Raw genomic sequence first — 17,800 nt, 5'->3', positions numbered from 1 at the left:
GATAGTTCCAGTCAACATGAAAAGTATAATGAATTTTGGCTGTAAAATGAGGCTAATCAGACTAATTTTCACAGCAACAAAAAAGTTAATTTATTGGCGGCCATTTTTGCATTCGGCCTATTCTAGGTCACTCTGAATTGAGAAAAAAAACTATGCCTTCTCTCTTGAGTACTGTCCTCTGCCACATAAAAGACCTTGGGCACAGTTTCCTGGTGAAACAGATATGTTATCTACTTACTTGTGAGTTGTAAACTGGCCAAGCATTGGTCTTCTTGCACCCAGGGGAAATTTGTGCAACTGAAATCAAGCAACAGGTATCAGAATGTAGGACTTTGCCACTAAAAACAACTTATTCTTTTATTGCATGATGGGCAAAGGCACAGAAAATGACCTCGATACACTTAATAATAATGTTAATTAATGTTTTTATTCCAAAAATACTCTATAACTATTATAAAGTACTTCTGGAATAAAAATTACCTTATATTAAAAACGTCATCTCTGAAATACTTCAGTTGTACTTTCAAAGTCAATCCAAGTACAATTTGCTAGTGACAGTAATAATTGATTACCCTCACAAAAGAAAGTCCCTTATAGCTCTTTTAAAACGAGGCTGAAATGACCAGAAATCTTTGGCAATGCTTGTATATTACTCAGTATTTAAGGCTTCACAGACCAGCATTCAGTTTGCTGTTTGAAGTTTACATACAGGATAAAGATACTTGCAGACTTTGTGTGTGTTCTTCTAAACGCGACATGCTGTTACTGAATAGCCAATTTGTTTTTTTCTCAATGAGTCATTTGGTTCCTTAACAGAAACAGTGCAACTGTGCCTGATTAGAGATGACAAGACACGTGCTTCAATCAGATGATTCTTAATAGGCTTACGTCAGTTCCTGTCGTTCTTGCAGCAGCTTCCATAAGATCACTAAATGCCGTCTTATATTTTGCTCTGATAACACTAAACTCTTCCAAAAATGAAAAGGATGGCATCACCTACAGTACATATCAAGACAAACATTACATTCATAAAATGTGAATAAATGTCATAATGATTACAAATGATACCTGTTCAGCAGATGTCAAAGACAATGTTATGCCATAGTAAGTATTAAGCAACACAATGCAAGTTACTTATTTTTGGAAGAACATACAGCATCTTACCTTCATCTTCACAAGTTGTTGACATAGAACTAAAATGAAAAAAAAGGAAATAAGTAAAAATTTCCTTCACATGAACTTCAACGATTTTCAACAATGATTACTGCTATCCAAGATACATGTAGCTCAAAATGTGTTAAAATGAATGAAAACATAGTCCTACCATTAAAGATTTTCTTGCTCTTTTCGGAATCGCTCTCATACAAAGAACACAGATGTTCAAGTAAAGACACCAATAAGAGATAGTTTGGTACACGGCCCTCCAAAGCTTGCACACTAGATGTTGGATCATTATTTGGGATGAATGTCTCAGCAGAATCTGCATCTGGTTTAAACATACAATCATGTAACAAGAACTCATTCACTTCATAATGTGAAAAAAACCCCTTGTGAAAAGACAAAATCTCACTCACAACTTCCTTCAACCCTAACTCTAACTTTTCATCCCTAAAATCAGTGCTTAGACTTAACCATTAAAATGAGTGCTTAGACACAATAATACGTGGGGCAGATCGACTTTGGGGCGGAATGACTAGTTACCAGTTTAGCCTTAAAGTCATTTTTGAGTTATGAATTACTGTATTTAGTATCACCCAACTAGTGCACTAAATGCAAATCCTGCATTTTGATTGGCTACGCTACTAGATGACTATTAGTAATAGTCCTCGAGTAGCGAAAAGCATGAGGCTTTCTTTCATTTTATTCCCAAACAAATATTTCATCAACTTGCATTTGCTAACTTTATTATTGCCTTTTCTGTCTGACTAGTCGGGTGATACTAAAACAATTAGACCCTTCGCCCTCAAGGGCCACGGGTCAATAGCCCATTCGGCTTCACCTCATGGGCTATTGACCCGTAGCCCGCAAAGGGCTATGGGTCTAATTGTTATATATTTTAAATTTACTGTTACATGGTTAATTTTAAGGATTAAACCACTGCAAAAACCGTGTATGATCAAAACTTGCTCTATGTTGGATCAAAATAGATCGTGACCACACCAAAAAACTTTAAAAATAGAAAATATACTGCAAAGGTTGGTCAAGATCTTTATATTTACCGGAAATGACATAAAAAGGCTATGTGATGTGTAAAATTAATAAAAACGAAAATGCATAAAAGAGAGGAAATATAATAATACATGATAACAAGGTAAAATAAACAAAAGAAAATAAAAAGGTAGCTAAACTAAATTACATTTCATCTCTTCTGTTAAGGGAGGCCTTAACAGGCCTTAACAGAAGAGATGAAATGTAATTTAGTTTAGCTACCTTTTTATTTTCTTTTGTTTATTTTACCTTGTTATCATGTATTACATGTATTATATTTCCTCTTTTTTATGCACTTCCATTCTTATTAATTTTACACATCACGTAGCCTTTTTATGTCATTTCCGGTAAATATAAAGATCTTGTAACAAGCATTTATCCATTCAATAAACCTGAAGAAGGCTGGTGTTGGCCAGCCGAAATATTGTAACAACGCCTATACATTCACGTTGTCTTGACCAACCTTTGCAGGATATTTTCTATGTCACATAGTCTTAAGCATTAACCCATTCAATCCTCAGGCATCTCAGGATGCCCCCAGTTGACGAGTAAAATCACCTGGCACTAGACACTTAGTCTCACTCTAAGGAGTCAATGGGTTAAGGTTTAACGTTGATCAGGGGTAATGCCCTGCACACCACCTGCACACCAAATCACCTGAGAAAGTTCACTTTATCATTCAGAGAGAGAAATTAGCAACTAATATAATGCAGTTGCAAAAAAATCTGTAAAAATATCCAGGCGATGACTGTGCCTTTGCGCTAAACTCAGCTCTCTAGCTGAGCTGGGAGATAGTCAAGTGTTACCATCAATTCTTTCAAAATGTCTAAAACTGTTTAGGAGAGCCAGAAGACCATGATTCGTGAAACTCCTGGTTTGAAACCAGCCAAAAGCAATTTTTCTATGCGGCCAATGTGTTAATTTACAGTGTGTCACCTTGGTTTATGGCAGAAAAAACCAATACGTGGCATTTCGATTTAATTATGGATGATTGTAGGGTATCAAAATAATGTTTGGCATGGAGTGTAAGTGAGGCGGATAGCTACCTAATAAAAGGTCCCTTGTATAGTCTTTCCTACCCTGTAATACGAAAGTGGCCGGGTATTCTATAATCTCTCCACAGTTTTAATACGTTATTGCAATTTTCGTTAGCTTTTACGATGATAACAAATTCATTATGTCACAAATCATCATTTACAGCATTACTTAATAACTTCAGAAATCGGTGGCTATTATGACTTTTGGCCGCTATAACTTACGAGATGTTCATAACCCCATCACAAAATTGATTATACTCTGCAAGCCGAAAAGTAAATTTGATTTCACTACCTTGAAACTCGGTCAAGCGGGACGGAAGTCCGGGTGATTCAAGCTTCGAACGTGTCCACTTCGACCTGGTGTTAAAAGCCATGGCGACTAAAACGGACGAGAAAATTGCATTTTTGTCTCAAATCCTTGGAGAAGACTTAATAATCAACTGATCCAATGTCTTAAAATCTTCCCATATCTTTCAGTTCGGTTTTTTTACGTGACCATTCCGGTTAACCCTGATGAGCAACTTCCGACGTTTCTGCGCTGTCAGCTCAGCTTAGGACCATAACATGTCATTTGATCACGCGGTTACCAAGCAGTACGACAAGATGGCTTCGTTCTCCTTCTTTCGAAAGAGTTTTGTCGAAAGTGTTAAAAAGCGATTATTCCACACCTTTGGAATTGAAGAAGTTTTAATTAAGAGACTTGAGAATATAAGTATTTTGAAGCCGACAGCTATACAGGAAAAGGTAAGTCGTGTGGCGCGTGTACATGTGCTAATACAGCTCAGAAGATTGAACTAGTCCTTCAAATATTTCCTTGCTAACTCCTTCTCACAAACTCCCACTGTTTCAATAATGATTGAATCCCATTCCTTGGGTTTTGACTTGCTTCGTTTGAGGGACAAGGCTTATAACAATACACGCTGTTCATATACACATAATTGATTTGCGGCTGGTATTTTTTTGCAGGTCACAGGTCATTGTTTTGCCAATATAGAGAGTATCGTAAACATTCATAAAAGCTAACCTTAGGCCTAATTAGGCCTAAAGAAAAGTTTTTAGGCCTGAGGTTAGCCTTTATGAATGTTTAGATAGGATGTTTAGAAAGTATCCTAAACATTCACAAAAGCTAATCTTTAAGGCCTAATTACATTGTAGGCCTAAAGGTAAGTTTTAGGGCCTAAAGTTAGCTTTTATGAATGTTTAGGATACTTTCTATATTAGTTAAAACAGTGACCTGCGGCCTGTGACCTGTAAAAAATACCAGCTGGGTTGATTTTTCAACAAACATTTTCATAACTTAAGTGCTACCTTTTTTCTTCAGATTTTAAAAGTGTGTTTGCTTAACACCTGACTGTCTAAATTTTGAGCTTTGATTTTTACAAATGTATCCAAAGGCTGTTTACTTTGAGTGTAAGTTTTGGATTTCAGGGTCCGTGACATTACTCATGTTTAAAGTGACCTCAGAGGGTTGGATCTAGGGAAAAGTGATGTCATTTACTCACCAGCTGTAAATATGCAAAACGCAAGTTTAAAAATCTGAAAGCCTGAAACTTCCGTGCTGCATATTAATTCAGCAGCTTACACATGTGTTGCATTCTTAAGCCCCTGCTAAACGTTTCAACATTGTTAGAAGAACACGTCCCAACATTGTTAGAAGAATGCTTCTAACGATGTTGGATACACAGATAACATCATTGGAAACATGCCAATTTAGTCACACATCCTAATGATGGCATGTATTGTGTTCTCAGATCGGAGGCTGAGCCCTCAACTCTGATTAGTCTTTGCAATACAACATTGTTGAAAGGGTGGTTGTACACTTCCAACATTTGTTGTATGTTGGAGAAATTGTTTGATTGATGGGTGTAGGGGTGGCGCTGTGGTGAGAGCACTCACCTCCCCCAACGTAGCCCCGGGTTAGATTCCCAGATTTGGCATCATATGTGGGTTGAGTTTGTTGGTTCTCTACTCTGCACCGAGAGGTTTTACTCTGGGTGCGCTCGCTTTCCTTCCTCAAAGACCAACATTTGATTTGAGTTAATTGTTTATTTCTGTTTACAGTGTTCCCTATTAGTGCTCCAGCGCTAGAATTAAAAGTCTCTGCTTACGAGCCAGAAGGCCCATCAGGCCGGCACTTATCTCCAGTTTCATTATCATGAAGCGACTAGGAGTATTTCTACTCCCCCCTGGATGGAATGCTAGTCCATCGCAGGGTTACCCCCAGCATTTTGCCAGTACCCATTTATACACCTGGGTGGAGAGAGGCACTGTGAGAGTAAAGTGTCTTTCCCAAGAACACAACACAATGTCCCCAGCCAGGACCCGAACCCAGACCACTCGATCCGGAGTCAAGCACTCTAACCATGAGGCCACGGCACCTCTCAGTGCTAGAATACTTGACACTTGAATGAAGTTCCTGTCCTTTCCTTCCTTTCTTTTAAAATCAAAGCATTCTTTCAACAAGAAATGTTGAACAAACATCATTGTTTGAATGTGTAGCTGGGGCTTAAAACTAGTGAGTCTTTCTTTGACATCATTTCTCCCCGATCCAGCTCTCTCAAGATTTTAAAGTTAGTTATGGCGGACTATAAATTGAAAAATTCCAGTTAAAATAAACAGATGTCTTTTTGAAATCAAGGCCGTACAATAGGGTCATTTAGTGTTATGTTAACATAGTTTTGAAATCCAAAGAAGAAGAATTGAGTTTTTGGTTATAGCAGCACTTAACAATAATCAACTGGACTGTCAGTTTGTTTTATCATCATGTTTCATTTTTGTTTCAGGCATTAAGACCTGTTTTGGATGGAAAAAATACCATAATCAATGCTGAAACAGGAAGTGGCAAAACTCTTTGTGAGCTTCACCTTGTCAAATAACAGTCATTATTTTGTGTACTCAGTGTCTTTTAGCAGTCTTTTACTTGGGTTATTTTTTACCAGGTTATTTGCTTCCCATTATCAATAGACTTCTTTCCAATAAGGAGTTTCTTTCAAGACCACCATATGCTGTTGTACTCTTACCAAGTATTGAACTCTGTAATCAAGTAAGTAACTAATTTCAAAGCATTCAATGTTGAAATCTGGTTGGCTAGGAAGCTGCGATTAATTCTTGAGATTTCACAGATCCTTCAGGTTTCCGGTTATACACCTTATTCCAAATTAGCCCTTGATGCCTCGTTCTAAGCTTAAAATTCAAAAGAATATTTTATCTTGAACGAGCCAACAAGGGCCAATTTGTATCCGCATAAATCAGTGGCCATTTTGGAATAAGTTGTATTTGCAATATGCATTTTTAGGCTCAAAGGTGACCATTACTTTGTGTATTTCCTTGTTTCGTACGTGTAAAAAATTAATGTGGGTACTAGATAGCAGAACTTTTGCCCATAGTTTCCCCTTAACCCCCAAAAAAGCGAAAGCTGATAAAACATTTTTGACCACCTCTTCAGCCCACATTTTCATAGTTTCGTGTATATCATAACAATTTGTATACATTTCTGATGTAATTCAGAAAAGAGAGCAAAAATAGTCTTAAAATGTTGCCAAAAACAACTCTAACAAACGTTCACGTTTAAAGCAAGCACAGAAGAATTGGCTCGGTGGAGAATTCAAAGAGAGGGAGAAGGAAGAAGTTTACAAACCGAGACAGAAATGCTGTAATCCGTCTGGTTAAAGCTAACAGACAACTTCTAACAGGAACTCACAGCGATGCTAAACGACAGCAAAACAACAATTTTGAGGGAGAAAACTGTGCAGAGGGTTTACACTTGGAAGGATATCATAGAAGTCAGTGAAAAAGAAGATGGGGGTTAGGAAAGTAAATGGGAAAAAGTGAGTGAAGTGGTGTAAAGAGCATAAAGCAAAGATTGTCGACGGATACTGGAGAAATGTGAGATTTTCCGACGAAAGCCAAATCGTTCTCGGTGCAGACAACCTTGTTTACATTTGGGGAAAGGACAACGAGTACAACTCTCAACTCGTTTGCCTTCGCTCTGAACGCAAGATAAATTGATCTGGGGGTGCGTTAATTTTGCTCTGATGGTGTTGGAAGTCTGACTCCCGTTTAAGGTAACATTAATTCTGCTAATTATGTACATTGACATCCTCTACAAGAATTCACGGCCAGTAATCGTCTGATTCTTTGAAGAGAAAGAGTACCTGTTCGTGGATGACAACGCACCAGTTTACAGAGTTCAAGATGTCAACAATGATTGAAATGAAAACGAAATGACCTCCGTGGATTGGCCAGCAAGGTCTCCGGATCTGAATATAATACAAATTATTTGGCTGGACATCAAGAGAGAGTTGCCAAAATCGATGGCAAGTATCAGGACAAAGAATGCAGAGGGTGTGGCAACTGATAGAGTTGAATCATATCAAGAAACTTTGCAACTCCATCCCTGGTCGCCTGGAGAATGTCGTTAAAGTAAAAGGGCCATCTCATTCAGTATAAGGTCATTACCAATTCAGACTAGCGGCAAGTTGCGTTAAAATTTGCACTCAAAAATCGTAAACAAACGTCGCCATTTTAAAAGTCACGAATACTTATGTCTCTTGACGGAAATGTGTTGTCTTCATTTGCCATAGCCGCACCATCAGCTGCGTCAACTTATGCAAGCAGCTTTTGTGCCATAATGGCAATAGCGTTGTTGTTGTTGGGGAAAGAAAAGATTTTAAATTCTTCCAAGGAGGCGGCGGTTGGATTACGATGTTTCACTTACACGGGACAACGTAGACCTGCGCCTTTGAAAGCCCCTGACTGTATTGCGAAATTGCACAATAAAGTTATCTCGATATACAAAAGAAGTCCCGGCTGAATACAGCTCTCGCGTTTACCATTAGCTGGTTGTAGAGCACAACATTACCACCAGCAATTTCAGGTGCTACTTCTGTATTATTTGTGAAGTGTTCAGCAGTCACAGCATGAGAAACAGCGGAGAGACTCTCGTACATGCATCATGGAAATTCCATTGCTCGGTCTCCTTCCAGGTAGTAGAGAGCTTTAGATTCTAGGACGAGAACAAGGACGAGATTTGACTGCTTATTTTTAGCGAAAATACTTAGAAGATTTATAACCCGGACGATTAATCTTACTGTTTATTAGCAGTGTAAGTTGCTCAGTTATTCTTATTGCTGTTACCTGAGCCTTTTTGCTGATCGAAAAATGCCAAAACTGCTACCGTGTTGTTGACTTGTTTTGACATTTTGGAAAAAAACCCTCGTACTAAAATGACGACAGTATCACGTTTTTCCCGCCAAAATGACGCTGGTTTGCGTGCGCTCACTGTGGTTCTATGAGAAAATCTCGTACTCGTAGTCGTTCACGTCCTAGAATCTAAAGCTCTCAAGTAGGTAGCACCGTGCTACCTACTAGAGGCCTTGTGCATCCTGGTTGTCGTCAAAGATCTCCAATAGGAGGCAGTGTGGCCCAGTGGTTAGGGTGCTTGCCTTGAGATCCGGAGATCCCGGGTTCAAGACCCGCTCTTACCACTCGTTGAATTTGATCCTGGCAGTCCCTGGTTCAACTTCCCAGCCGCACTTTTAAATAGCCAACTGGTTTGCCTCCAGCCAGTTGGGATTCTTGACAGTTGTTGTTGTTCTGTTCTGTCGTTTCGTTGTGTTTCATTGGCCCTGAAAAGCCCCTATGGGGAGCGGTCAATTAAGTATGTATTGTATTGTATTGCGTCGGCAAATTATTGGAGGCAACTCTTCAGTTTCCCCAAAACCATTTAGTGGCAGTATGGGAGCGCATAGCCCTTTTCTCTTTCCAAAGAAACCGGGAGTTGTAATTATATGCGCACATACTGGTCCAATGCTTGGTGAATGAAGCCAAAATTCTAAAAAAATTCAAAATGGGGACCAACGTTGTCAATAGTATGTGAAAAACACACTGTGTCATTATAGAGTGCAGTGTGAGAGATAATAGGTAAATTAATAACGCCCCAAGAAGGTGAAGTGTCTCCACTATTTTTGCAACTTGTTGTAGCTCCTCCTACATTATTTCTTTCGCAACAGCTTCCAATCGTATCAGGCGTTAAGAGGGCCTCGTCCAGGCTAGCTGTCCCATGAAAAGGGACCTTAAGATCTGTCTACGAAAACGTCACTTCAAAAAGTAACTTTGCTGTGGTATAATTGTCTTTGGCGATTCTTCCATCTCCTTCGTTTCGTACAATGTGGACAAATTATCCTAAAAATAAATCGGTGCGAGCAGTTTTAGACTGAAAATAGGGAATGGAAGATTCTCTGTTGCATGCTCACGTTGTCGTCAAAACTCGTTATGCAGAGTATGGCAAAAATATGTGCTCAAATGTGTGAAGTGCAGCACGATTATTTATGCTCTTTTAACCAATGATATCATTGTTTTGTGGCGTTGTCGTCGACGCTATTTAATTTCCCTTTCGTAAACAAGCGATGCCATTTTTGACGGTCGATGCCATTCTTAATAATCAGACTTTTTATTAGGTTAGCTTTCAATAAATGGTTAGGATTAGCTTGATTTAAATGCTGTTGTTGTTTTGGTGGTGTAGAGGGTATGTGCATATGCTTTTAAGCCATTGAAGCGTGTTCGACACCGTTCTATGAACGTTTTCTAATTTTTTTCTAAGGTTTTTTCTCAGTTTTTTTTTACATTTTAAGTGACATACGCTTCTAATCTAGTCCTAGATTAAGTATTTTTTTCCTTATTTGCAAACGACAAACTTAACAGTGAAAAGTTTTCGAAGTCTCGTCCAAATGGCATCGCTTGTTTACGAAAGGGAAAATTGCGTCGTCGACGTCGCCGTCGTAGATCTCAAGGCCCCTAAAGATAACGGAAGCCTCTTTTATATTTTTGAGCTCACTCTTGATCATTTCCATTTCCCATTTCCTTTTCCCTTTCTAGCTCTGCTGGTCTGTGCTCAATTAAATTGGTGCTACTGGTTAGCATATGAGCATTTTTTTTCCAAAAATGGCGAACAGCGTTAAATTTTCGACGGTGGTACGCCCCCATGAAGGGCACACTGGACTATCTCAAATGGAAACAATCGTATTTCATCTGACTAGGGTTTGCCTGTTGATCTCGCCTTTCGGAAACATTAAATGATTGACTGGCTTTTGTTTTTCTCAGTGCAGGAAAGTCCTCTTTTATGCTTCTTTGGCTTAATGTGTTTGTTGGTAGTGCTTAATCGCTGTATGCATTACATCGCAGTTTTCCACTCACTATAACATAATGTTCATTTGGGTACTCCTTCACACGGACCCACACACATGGTTCGTTACCTTTTTTTGTTCACCGCACTTCTTCCTTTGTATTTTTATTGGTGTGAAGTTATCTTTTACGAGCCGTTGCAGCCGCCGTTGGAACGATAAAATAGATTATGGGAAATGGTCAAATAACTTTTGAAAGACGACCCAAGTGTATCGACATCGTACTCGAATCTGGGAATGTTGATTAACCCGTCACCTTAACTCTTGACCACCACACTGCTAGCTGCCCAGGGCAATATTTTAAACACTAATTGATAATGCTGTATTATCACTCGGCAACACAGGCGACCCAAAGTCATAATTCGAATGCTCAGTCAACTTAACGATTTATGGGCTTTATATATGGGAAACATGAAATACCGAAAAGAATTCGGCTAATCCTAGTTTACAGCGAGGAAAATAAATAAAATAAACTTACTTTTACTTCACCTTGTGTCCTTGTGTCGATTTCAGGCGTTCTGGGCTAGTTTTGAAATTTGCTCCTATAATTCATTAAAGGAAGACAAGGCTGAAAACTCAGAACCTCTGAAACCGGTGATCACTCCGCGATCGATGACGATTTAATCCCAAAAATTGTCTTGATTCGGCCTTTTGTCCACTCTCACGTGAAGATCGAAAACAAACGATATAGCAAAAAAGGCCCAGAGTCTGAAAACAATCTCCACATGCTTAGAGGACCAGCCAGTTTTCACGTAGAATCCGCCATTTTATCCATCTTGAAAGGCGTTTTGGATTCTTCACAGGCACGACCGTTAGCCTTGTGACAATTTAACTTCTTTCCAGGGGTAGGGATCCAAGATCAAACTTCGCCAATCTGGATCTTTCTCTCGACCCCACTCAAATGACGGGCTTTTGACGTCTAAACCCTTTGTCTCGAATAGCCATGCAATCGCATTTCTCAAATACGTAAACATGCAAATATTAGTTGATTCAAATATAGCCCATTTCCGAGTTGCTGCATGCCTCGGTTTCAGAGCGAGTCCTGGTGCACAACAATTCAAATGGAAATGAGTTGCGAATTCTTATGCAAATGAAATTAATTTCCCTTACAATAGTTGGGAACCAAGACTTACTTCGAAGCCAAGACAAACAGCAACTCGGAAATGGCCCATAACCATCGAGAGTTTTCCCACAGAAAATTACTTGCTCCCCGATGTTCCGCTATGTTATCGTAGCTAGAAACAACCGAACTAACAAAGGGCTTTTCATTATCTATCAGCTTAGATTGAACTGGATATCCTCTTGAGTTGTGGAAGTTTGTTTGTGGCTCAAACGTTCACGACAGTTTCCCAAATGTTGCTCAAGGGCCCAAAAATTATTCAAAGCTGCTCAGAACTTCAAGAGTTGCAAACAGGGCCGACCGAACACAATTTAGTCCTCAGTTACACTCAAAGAGGCCTCTTTGAGCCTGAGCTCCGAATGGATCAATTTAAGGCTGGGCAAAAAAAGATGATTGCTTTTCTTTATTTATTTATTTTTTAGGTAGCCAATGTTTTTCAAAGTTTAACAGATCATACACTAGCACCCTGCGTTGTTCATAAAGAATCCAATCTGGTCATTCACCACAGGTATCCCGTTATAATGGCCACGCCTGATGCTTTATTTAACTATGGGCTGAGTGCTCTGAACAATGTTCAAGTGGTGGTTACTGATGAAGCCGACTTTCTAATAACTGGTGGAGGAGATGTAGTGTGGGAGATCCTTAGCTTTTTTAAAGGTGTTGATAGTTTGAAGACAAAGAAAAAACAAGCACATTTGGCAAGGCGGCAGAAAGTGTCTAGGGAACGCAACGCTCTTCAAGACAGGACTATGTCAAGTGACCACACTGAGCAACCAACAAAAAGGCCAAGAAATTTGACCCCTGCCAATCAAGGGAAGTTTAGCCAAGCGGTGTCAGTTCCAAAGAGACAATTTGTTTTTGTTGCTGCAACACTGCCGCATCATGGCCCCAAAGCTGCTTTTAATGTGCTGAAGGAGTGGATGCCAGAAGCGGAGTATGTCTCCACTGATTTAGTCCATCATCCTGTGCCCACTGTGGGTATATTTTATGTCCGAGTCGGTGAACCTGGTAAATTGCCAGAGCTGCTACGTTGCCTCAATGCTCTAGTACGAGTTGTTAAACGTCCAATCGCGAATGATAAAAAGAAGATTATTGGTGAGGAAAATGTTTGTTCAAACTCTAATGTCTCCAAACAAAAAGAACTTTCCTCGTTGAGTTTTCCCCAAGATCAGAATAAATCTTACGATGAATCTTGCAATGAACCCATACGTTTTTCAAACCTACGAGTTCTAGTCTTTGCCAATTCATCAAAAATGGCTGAACGAGCGTTTTGCTTTCTAAGTGATATCAGAGAAATGGAGGAGAATTGTTTCATTCCTTGGAAGCATGTGACTCAAAATGGTGTAACTACAACAACACGTCGAGAGAAAGGTGATGACAATGACGATTTCTTTGAGGATTCTTTCAACAGCTTTGTCACTCAAACTGGGGATAAAGATGTCTGGAAAGGGACAGTTGGGTTGATTCACAAGAAGCTTCCTGTTAATGAGAGAAGTCAGACTTTGCTGAAGTTCAAGTCAGGAGAATTGAAGGTCTTGATTTGCACTGACCTAGCATCACGGGGTTTGGATATTCCGGATGTAAGTCATGTCATTCAGTTGGACTTTGCCCCCAATGCTGCTGCTGTGTTGCATAGGACAGGGCGAACAGCTAGGGCGGGTTCGTCAGGAAAAGGTAAGAAGAGCTTTCGGGGAAAGAGCGTTGGTTTTTCTGCCTGAAAGAAGCGTTTAGTACAAAGCCATTACGTTTAGGTCATACTGATACCAGGAACTCATCCAGTTTCTATCTCCACTGATTCCTTGGGTCAACCCTTTCCAGAGTATATTGTATTTTTAGTAACAAGTTTTCCCACTCACGAACATTATCATATTTCCCTTGACGATGAGGTAGCTTTCTTTTGATTGGCTTTTACAACAGTGGGTGTGCTGAATCTCCCAAGGGACTCCAAGGGAAGCGTTCTATAAATAAATCTACTCTCCTTTAGGCCAAGAATGGGAGCTAGAGGCTCCCCTTGATGAGCTTCTTTTGATATCATAAATTGAACTGGGAAGAAACGTAGGCTAAGTTAAGTAAAGACTTAACTGATTAGAGTGGAATGTGAAGTGCTAGGTTTCTACCTCATATGAACCATGTGAGCGTTAGCCCTACTAATGGAAATGGGCCCACACGAGGACAGAGAAAAACTCTGACCAGGGTGAAAAATGAACCCACGAGCTTCGGGTTAGATCACCGCTGCTCTACCGATTGAGCTACAAGGTCAGACGAGAGCAGGCCGTGGGAACTAGGGTAGTAAGTGGTGGTTTTTATATGGCTATTGCTTATTGCCATATAAGGAGCGCTCTGTTTGACCAAGTGCCAGGGCATTTCCACAAGGCCCAGGATCTGGTGACGAGTTATGTAAATTAGAAACAAACCAAAGGCCAACGTCAAATTGGCACTGAATTCATATGACTTTGGTTTGGCTGTTAATTCTTGAAGTTGTTTTCGAATTTACATTAACCAAATTGTTACCGTTCGTCGTGAAAACATTTTTAACCGGCAAAATGTTCAAACGATGAATGAACTGATGCTGTTCTCGCTTCACCAATTGTGAAGGAAGTGACCACTTCAGTCCACTTGATTTGAAGGGGCTATGTCACGTTATTTTAAGGTGTTTAGGATAAATCTATTTTATCACGAGTTTAAAACTCGAAAATGGTCATGTGGAATCCTTTAGACTGATGGAATTATCGTTACAGCACTCTTTTCAATTGACTTCACGTTCTGGCCCCCAAAGCATTGTGGGATTAATATGCGGACAAAGACAATTATATTGAAGCGATGTTTGTCCGCATTTCAATCCCATAATACTTTGAAATAATCTATTTTTATCAGCTATGGAAAATGCTATAATTCTGAGCAAAAACGGCCTTTATCCTAGCAATTTGCCATAAACTTGAAAAACGTCTTGCTGACTTTTTTTCAAGAAATGCAATCCGTTTCAATCTTGCCCGTTAGTATCCGTTGTATTTCCCTTTATGTTTTTCAACAGTTTTAAGTGGTTATTGTAATGTTTCATTCTACTTTCTGGGCATTTTGGGTGTCATAAAATTACATCATTTTGCGTGCCATAGCTCCTTTGACTGTAAAGCCATATAGACAACTTATTAAAACCTCGAGGTTCGTTCTTTGCGGGAAAATCTTTAACCTCGGCCTACCTGTATTGGAAGGCCTCAGTTTGAAGTTTTCTCGTAAAGACCTCACTCTAGGTAAAATTTTTCCTGAGAGGTTCTAGTAATAAGCAAGAACGAATTAGATGAGAGTGTTGATCTATGACTTTGCGTCCTTCCCCCAGCACAGTCACAAATGGATTTATTTTTAGATGCACCTTGGCGCGAAAGAAACAAAGGGCCGCCAATTTTAACCAATCAGAAGAAACCACGCCACGCGTGACTGCTTTTGCCATGTTTTTTCAGGGACATGATAACTGATTTTCGCGGGAACGGGAATTCTAAAAATAGACTCATTTGTGAATGTGCTGGGGAGCCCACCCATGCCATAAAAACACTCTTATCTAATTCTCTCTTGTAATAAGATTATTTCGAAGTAGACCATTTCAGAGCTAATCCCGAGCCCCTTTTTTGTGTGATCCAAAGTTCACATCGTTTGTGTGCTTACTAGGGTGTGCTCATATTATTCAAAGAAAATACCGGTTTTCTGCTTTCATTATAAATCGCAGTAGTGAGATATTAAATGTGGTGCAATTTCCCATTTTGTTGCAGTGATAAATTTTGTCACGGAACACGATGAAGATTTATCCAAGGCAATCCAAGCTTGTGAAGAAAATTCTCACAGTAATAGCTATGAATGTCACTTCAGCCGAAACCGACAGTTTAGGTGGCGACTGAAAAAGAAACAGCTGAGAAAGATGAATAGATAAGCCACAGAAGGATTGCACAATTGACCGTATTCGTGTTCTCAGTATTGAATTGGAACTAGCTCGCAATGGAGGCTAATTCGGGGGCATCTTTTGAAATGCAAATACCTTTTAATATATTCCCTAACTGCATTAGAATACGAATATGGTCTATATATTCGACAAGCTAATTGAAGAGAAATCAATGCAGCACCAGGATAAGGAAATTTTGCATCGAATTTATCGTGTATCTTTCTGCCCAAGGGACTTTTGGGCCGTAGACCGGAAGCAAAAGTGGCAGCTAATATATTGTTCCTTTGTCTTTGTGCTTCTGAATTAGCCTCACTATTAAACCTAATTTGAAAGCTAAAACGCTTTTCAATTTTGCACATGCCAACGAGGCTCGTAAGTCTAATTAACATGAAATATAACAGAGTAAATTATTAGCAGCCATTTTGTACTCGGTCAGTGGTAGCTTGTTTACTCCGGCTTTCCTTACAGGTGCTCCATACAAGTCACGCACGTTGTCGAAAACAGCGCGAAATTAACATCACTCATGCTAAACTTTAAGTATATTTCCCTGGAATGAAACAGAGCCTTTGCGTGTTTAAATATGATTGACAAAGGGGGTGACTGGCCAATGATTACAAGCTATATGCTAAAGAAACATGGCCGTGAATAGTACAAACAAGCAAAAATACATTACTTGAACTAAGCTTGCCATCGTTAAAAGCAAAGGAAAATGTAAATCATTCCCTTCTCTCTCGACTCGGGTTCTTGCACATTCCTAAACGAGCTTATTGCGTCCAAACACAAAGCGGAGTTAATTACCTCGTACAAGGTGAAAAATTCGGCGCGGTTGGTCGTCTTCCGTCACTCTCAAACCGACTTTTTTCCAGGCGCGGAAGAAGAAATTGCTGTGTTTTTGCAATCGCAAGTGCAGAGCTCTTATATCTTTGCGTGCAGTCGTTGAACGCCTTTGTGAGTGAGGCATTTAAATGTCATTCTAACCTACTATTCGCTGATTTTTATTCTTAATTGTTCATTTAAAACCTCCGTTATTAGAATTTTATATACTTTGTTATCTACGCAGTACATACTTCAGAATAAACTTCAGATATTCTTCGCTGATATCTGTCAAAACTAAAAGTGCTTTAGTACCCAGTCACATGTACGTAGAATTCTTGTTGAAGCTATAAATGTCGTTAAAATGATCCATTTTGACAAACAATTTGTCAACTGAGATTGTTACAATTGTTCGTTTTTTCACATTTTCACCATTCTCAGTATCTCAAATTCTTGACTTTTCAGCATTGAATTGCCTTACACGGTATTGGAGGGCATTCATCTGTGACTAAGATGCAACAAAGTGCGGTTGTTTTCGCAATAAAGTGAAGGGGCAGGAGCTTTTGCAGCAGACTCGGTCGTTGTGAGTTTGAAGCCTCAAAAGTAAAAGGCAATATAAAATAACAAAAAACAAACTTTATTCAAATAATTCTATCTATTAGCTTTAATATGATATACAGTTTGACCCTACACAAAAAATAGCGGCGTGACAATTTTATTTTTCCGCGGACGCCTCATTTCCTTTACCGAGACCTTAACTACAGTGCCTGTATCTTCATAAAGAGTTGCTGCTTAATGAATTAACTCCTTAACCGTCCCGAGAACCTGAAGGTTCTAGTTATCGGGAGTCGACTGTAATTCTAACAAGACGCCAATTAGGCGTTCACGTGGGATGCACTGATCAAGGCAGGCAACAGGCAGCGGCTGTAAATAAGAATTCAAGAGTCTGTCAAAAAATTCCTTGGAAAAGTACACGAATATACAGACCTGAAACTTTCACGGTTCACTATTCCCTCACATCTACGTTACCGGCAGGTAATCGAGTACGTATTTGGCAACCGTACATCAACCTGATGGGACAGGGACACATTTAAAAATGACGTTGATGTTACGAGTATGCTCAGGTAGGATAATGGCGTCGCTCCCAACAGTAAACGTCAAGAGGACGCTTGACCACAACACTACAATTCGGCAAAGGTCACAAACCTGAAACGGGTAAGCTTGATTACAGGTTCCAGTTTTACACTGTGCTTGCATGGAAACAGTTGAACTCAAACGGAGACCAACGAAGTGTTGATCATTGGTCTTCTTTGCATGAGAGAGCCGGGCGGAAGTGAGTTTATAGCGGCCTCTAATTGAAGGGGAACCAGAAGTTGCCTTGCCAGGTACGACCGAACACAATCCCCCTTCGCGTCACACGTAAAAAAAAATTGTTCGACTTAGTATATTTCGTCAGCTGTAGTGCTTGAAACTTTCATACTCTCGGTTTAATTTGTTGAGGACTTCAAACGCT

At 39.6% G+C, this 17,800-nt stretch overlaps 2 protein-coding genes across 2 annotated transcripts in view; one reads left to right on the top strand and one right to left on the bottom strand.

Moving 5' to 3' along the window:
• Positions 1 to 3,780, bottom strand: part of LOC137995554 (eukaryotic translation initiation factor 2-alpha kinase 1-like) — a 26,769-nt gene extending 22,989 nt beyond the window's left edge. The window contains exons 1-5 of the mRNA XM_068841084.1: positions 3,538 to 3,780; positions 1,325 to 1,486; positions 1,165 to 1,193; positions 889 to 996; positions 239 to 297 (exon numbers count right to left, since the gene is read on the bottom strand). Of these exons, the coding sequence (XP_068697185.1) occupies positions 239 to 297; positions 889 to 996; positions 1,165 to 1,193; positions 1,325 to 1,486; positions 3,538 to 3,619 (440 nt within the window). The 5' untranslated portion in view covers positions 3,620 to 3,780. The remainder of the gene's footprint in view (positions 1 to 238; positions 298 to 888; positions 997 to 1,164; positions 1,194 to 1,324; positions 1,487 to 3,537) is intronic.
• A 7-nt stretch (positions 3,781 to 3,787) lies between these two features.
• Positions 3,788 to 16,716, top strand: LOC137995561 (uncharacterized). The gene is made up of 5 exons (XM_068841091.1): positions 3,788 to 3,989; positions 6,029 to 6,098; positions 6,185 to 6,288; positions 11,969 to 13,220; positions 15,308 to 16,716. The coding sequence occupies exons 1-5, from the start codon at positions 3,810 to 3,812 to the stop codon at positions 15,463 to 15,465; spliced, it is 1,764 nt and encodes a 587-aa protein (XP_068697192.1). The 5' UTR covers positions 3,788 to 3,809; the 3' UTR covers positions 15,466 to 16,716.
• The last annotated feature ends 1,084 nt before the right edge of the window (positions 16,717 to 17,800 follow it).

This window comes from Montipora foliosa, chromosome 1 (assembly GCF_036669935.1).
Source record: "Montipora foliosa isolate CH-2021 chromosome 1, ASM3666993v2, whole genome shotgun sequence".
Classification (NCBI taxonomy): domain Eukaryota; kingdom Metazoa; phylum Cnidaria; class Anthozoa; order Scleractinia; family Acroporidae; genus Montipora; species Montipora foliosa.
The sequence above is the reverse complement of the archived record's forward strand: the minus strand, read 5'-3'. Positions and strand labels throughout refer to the sequence as shown.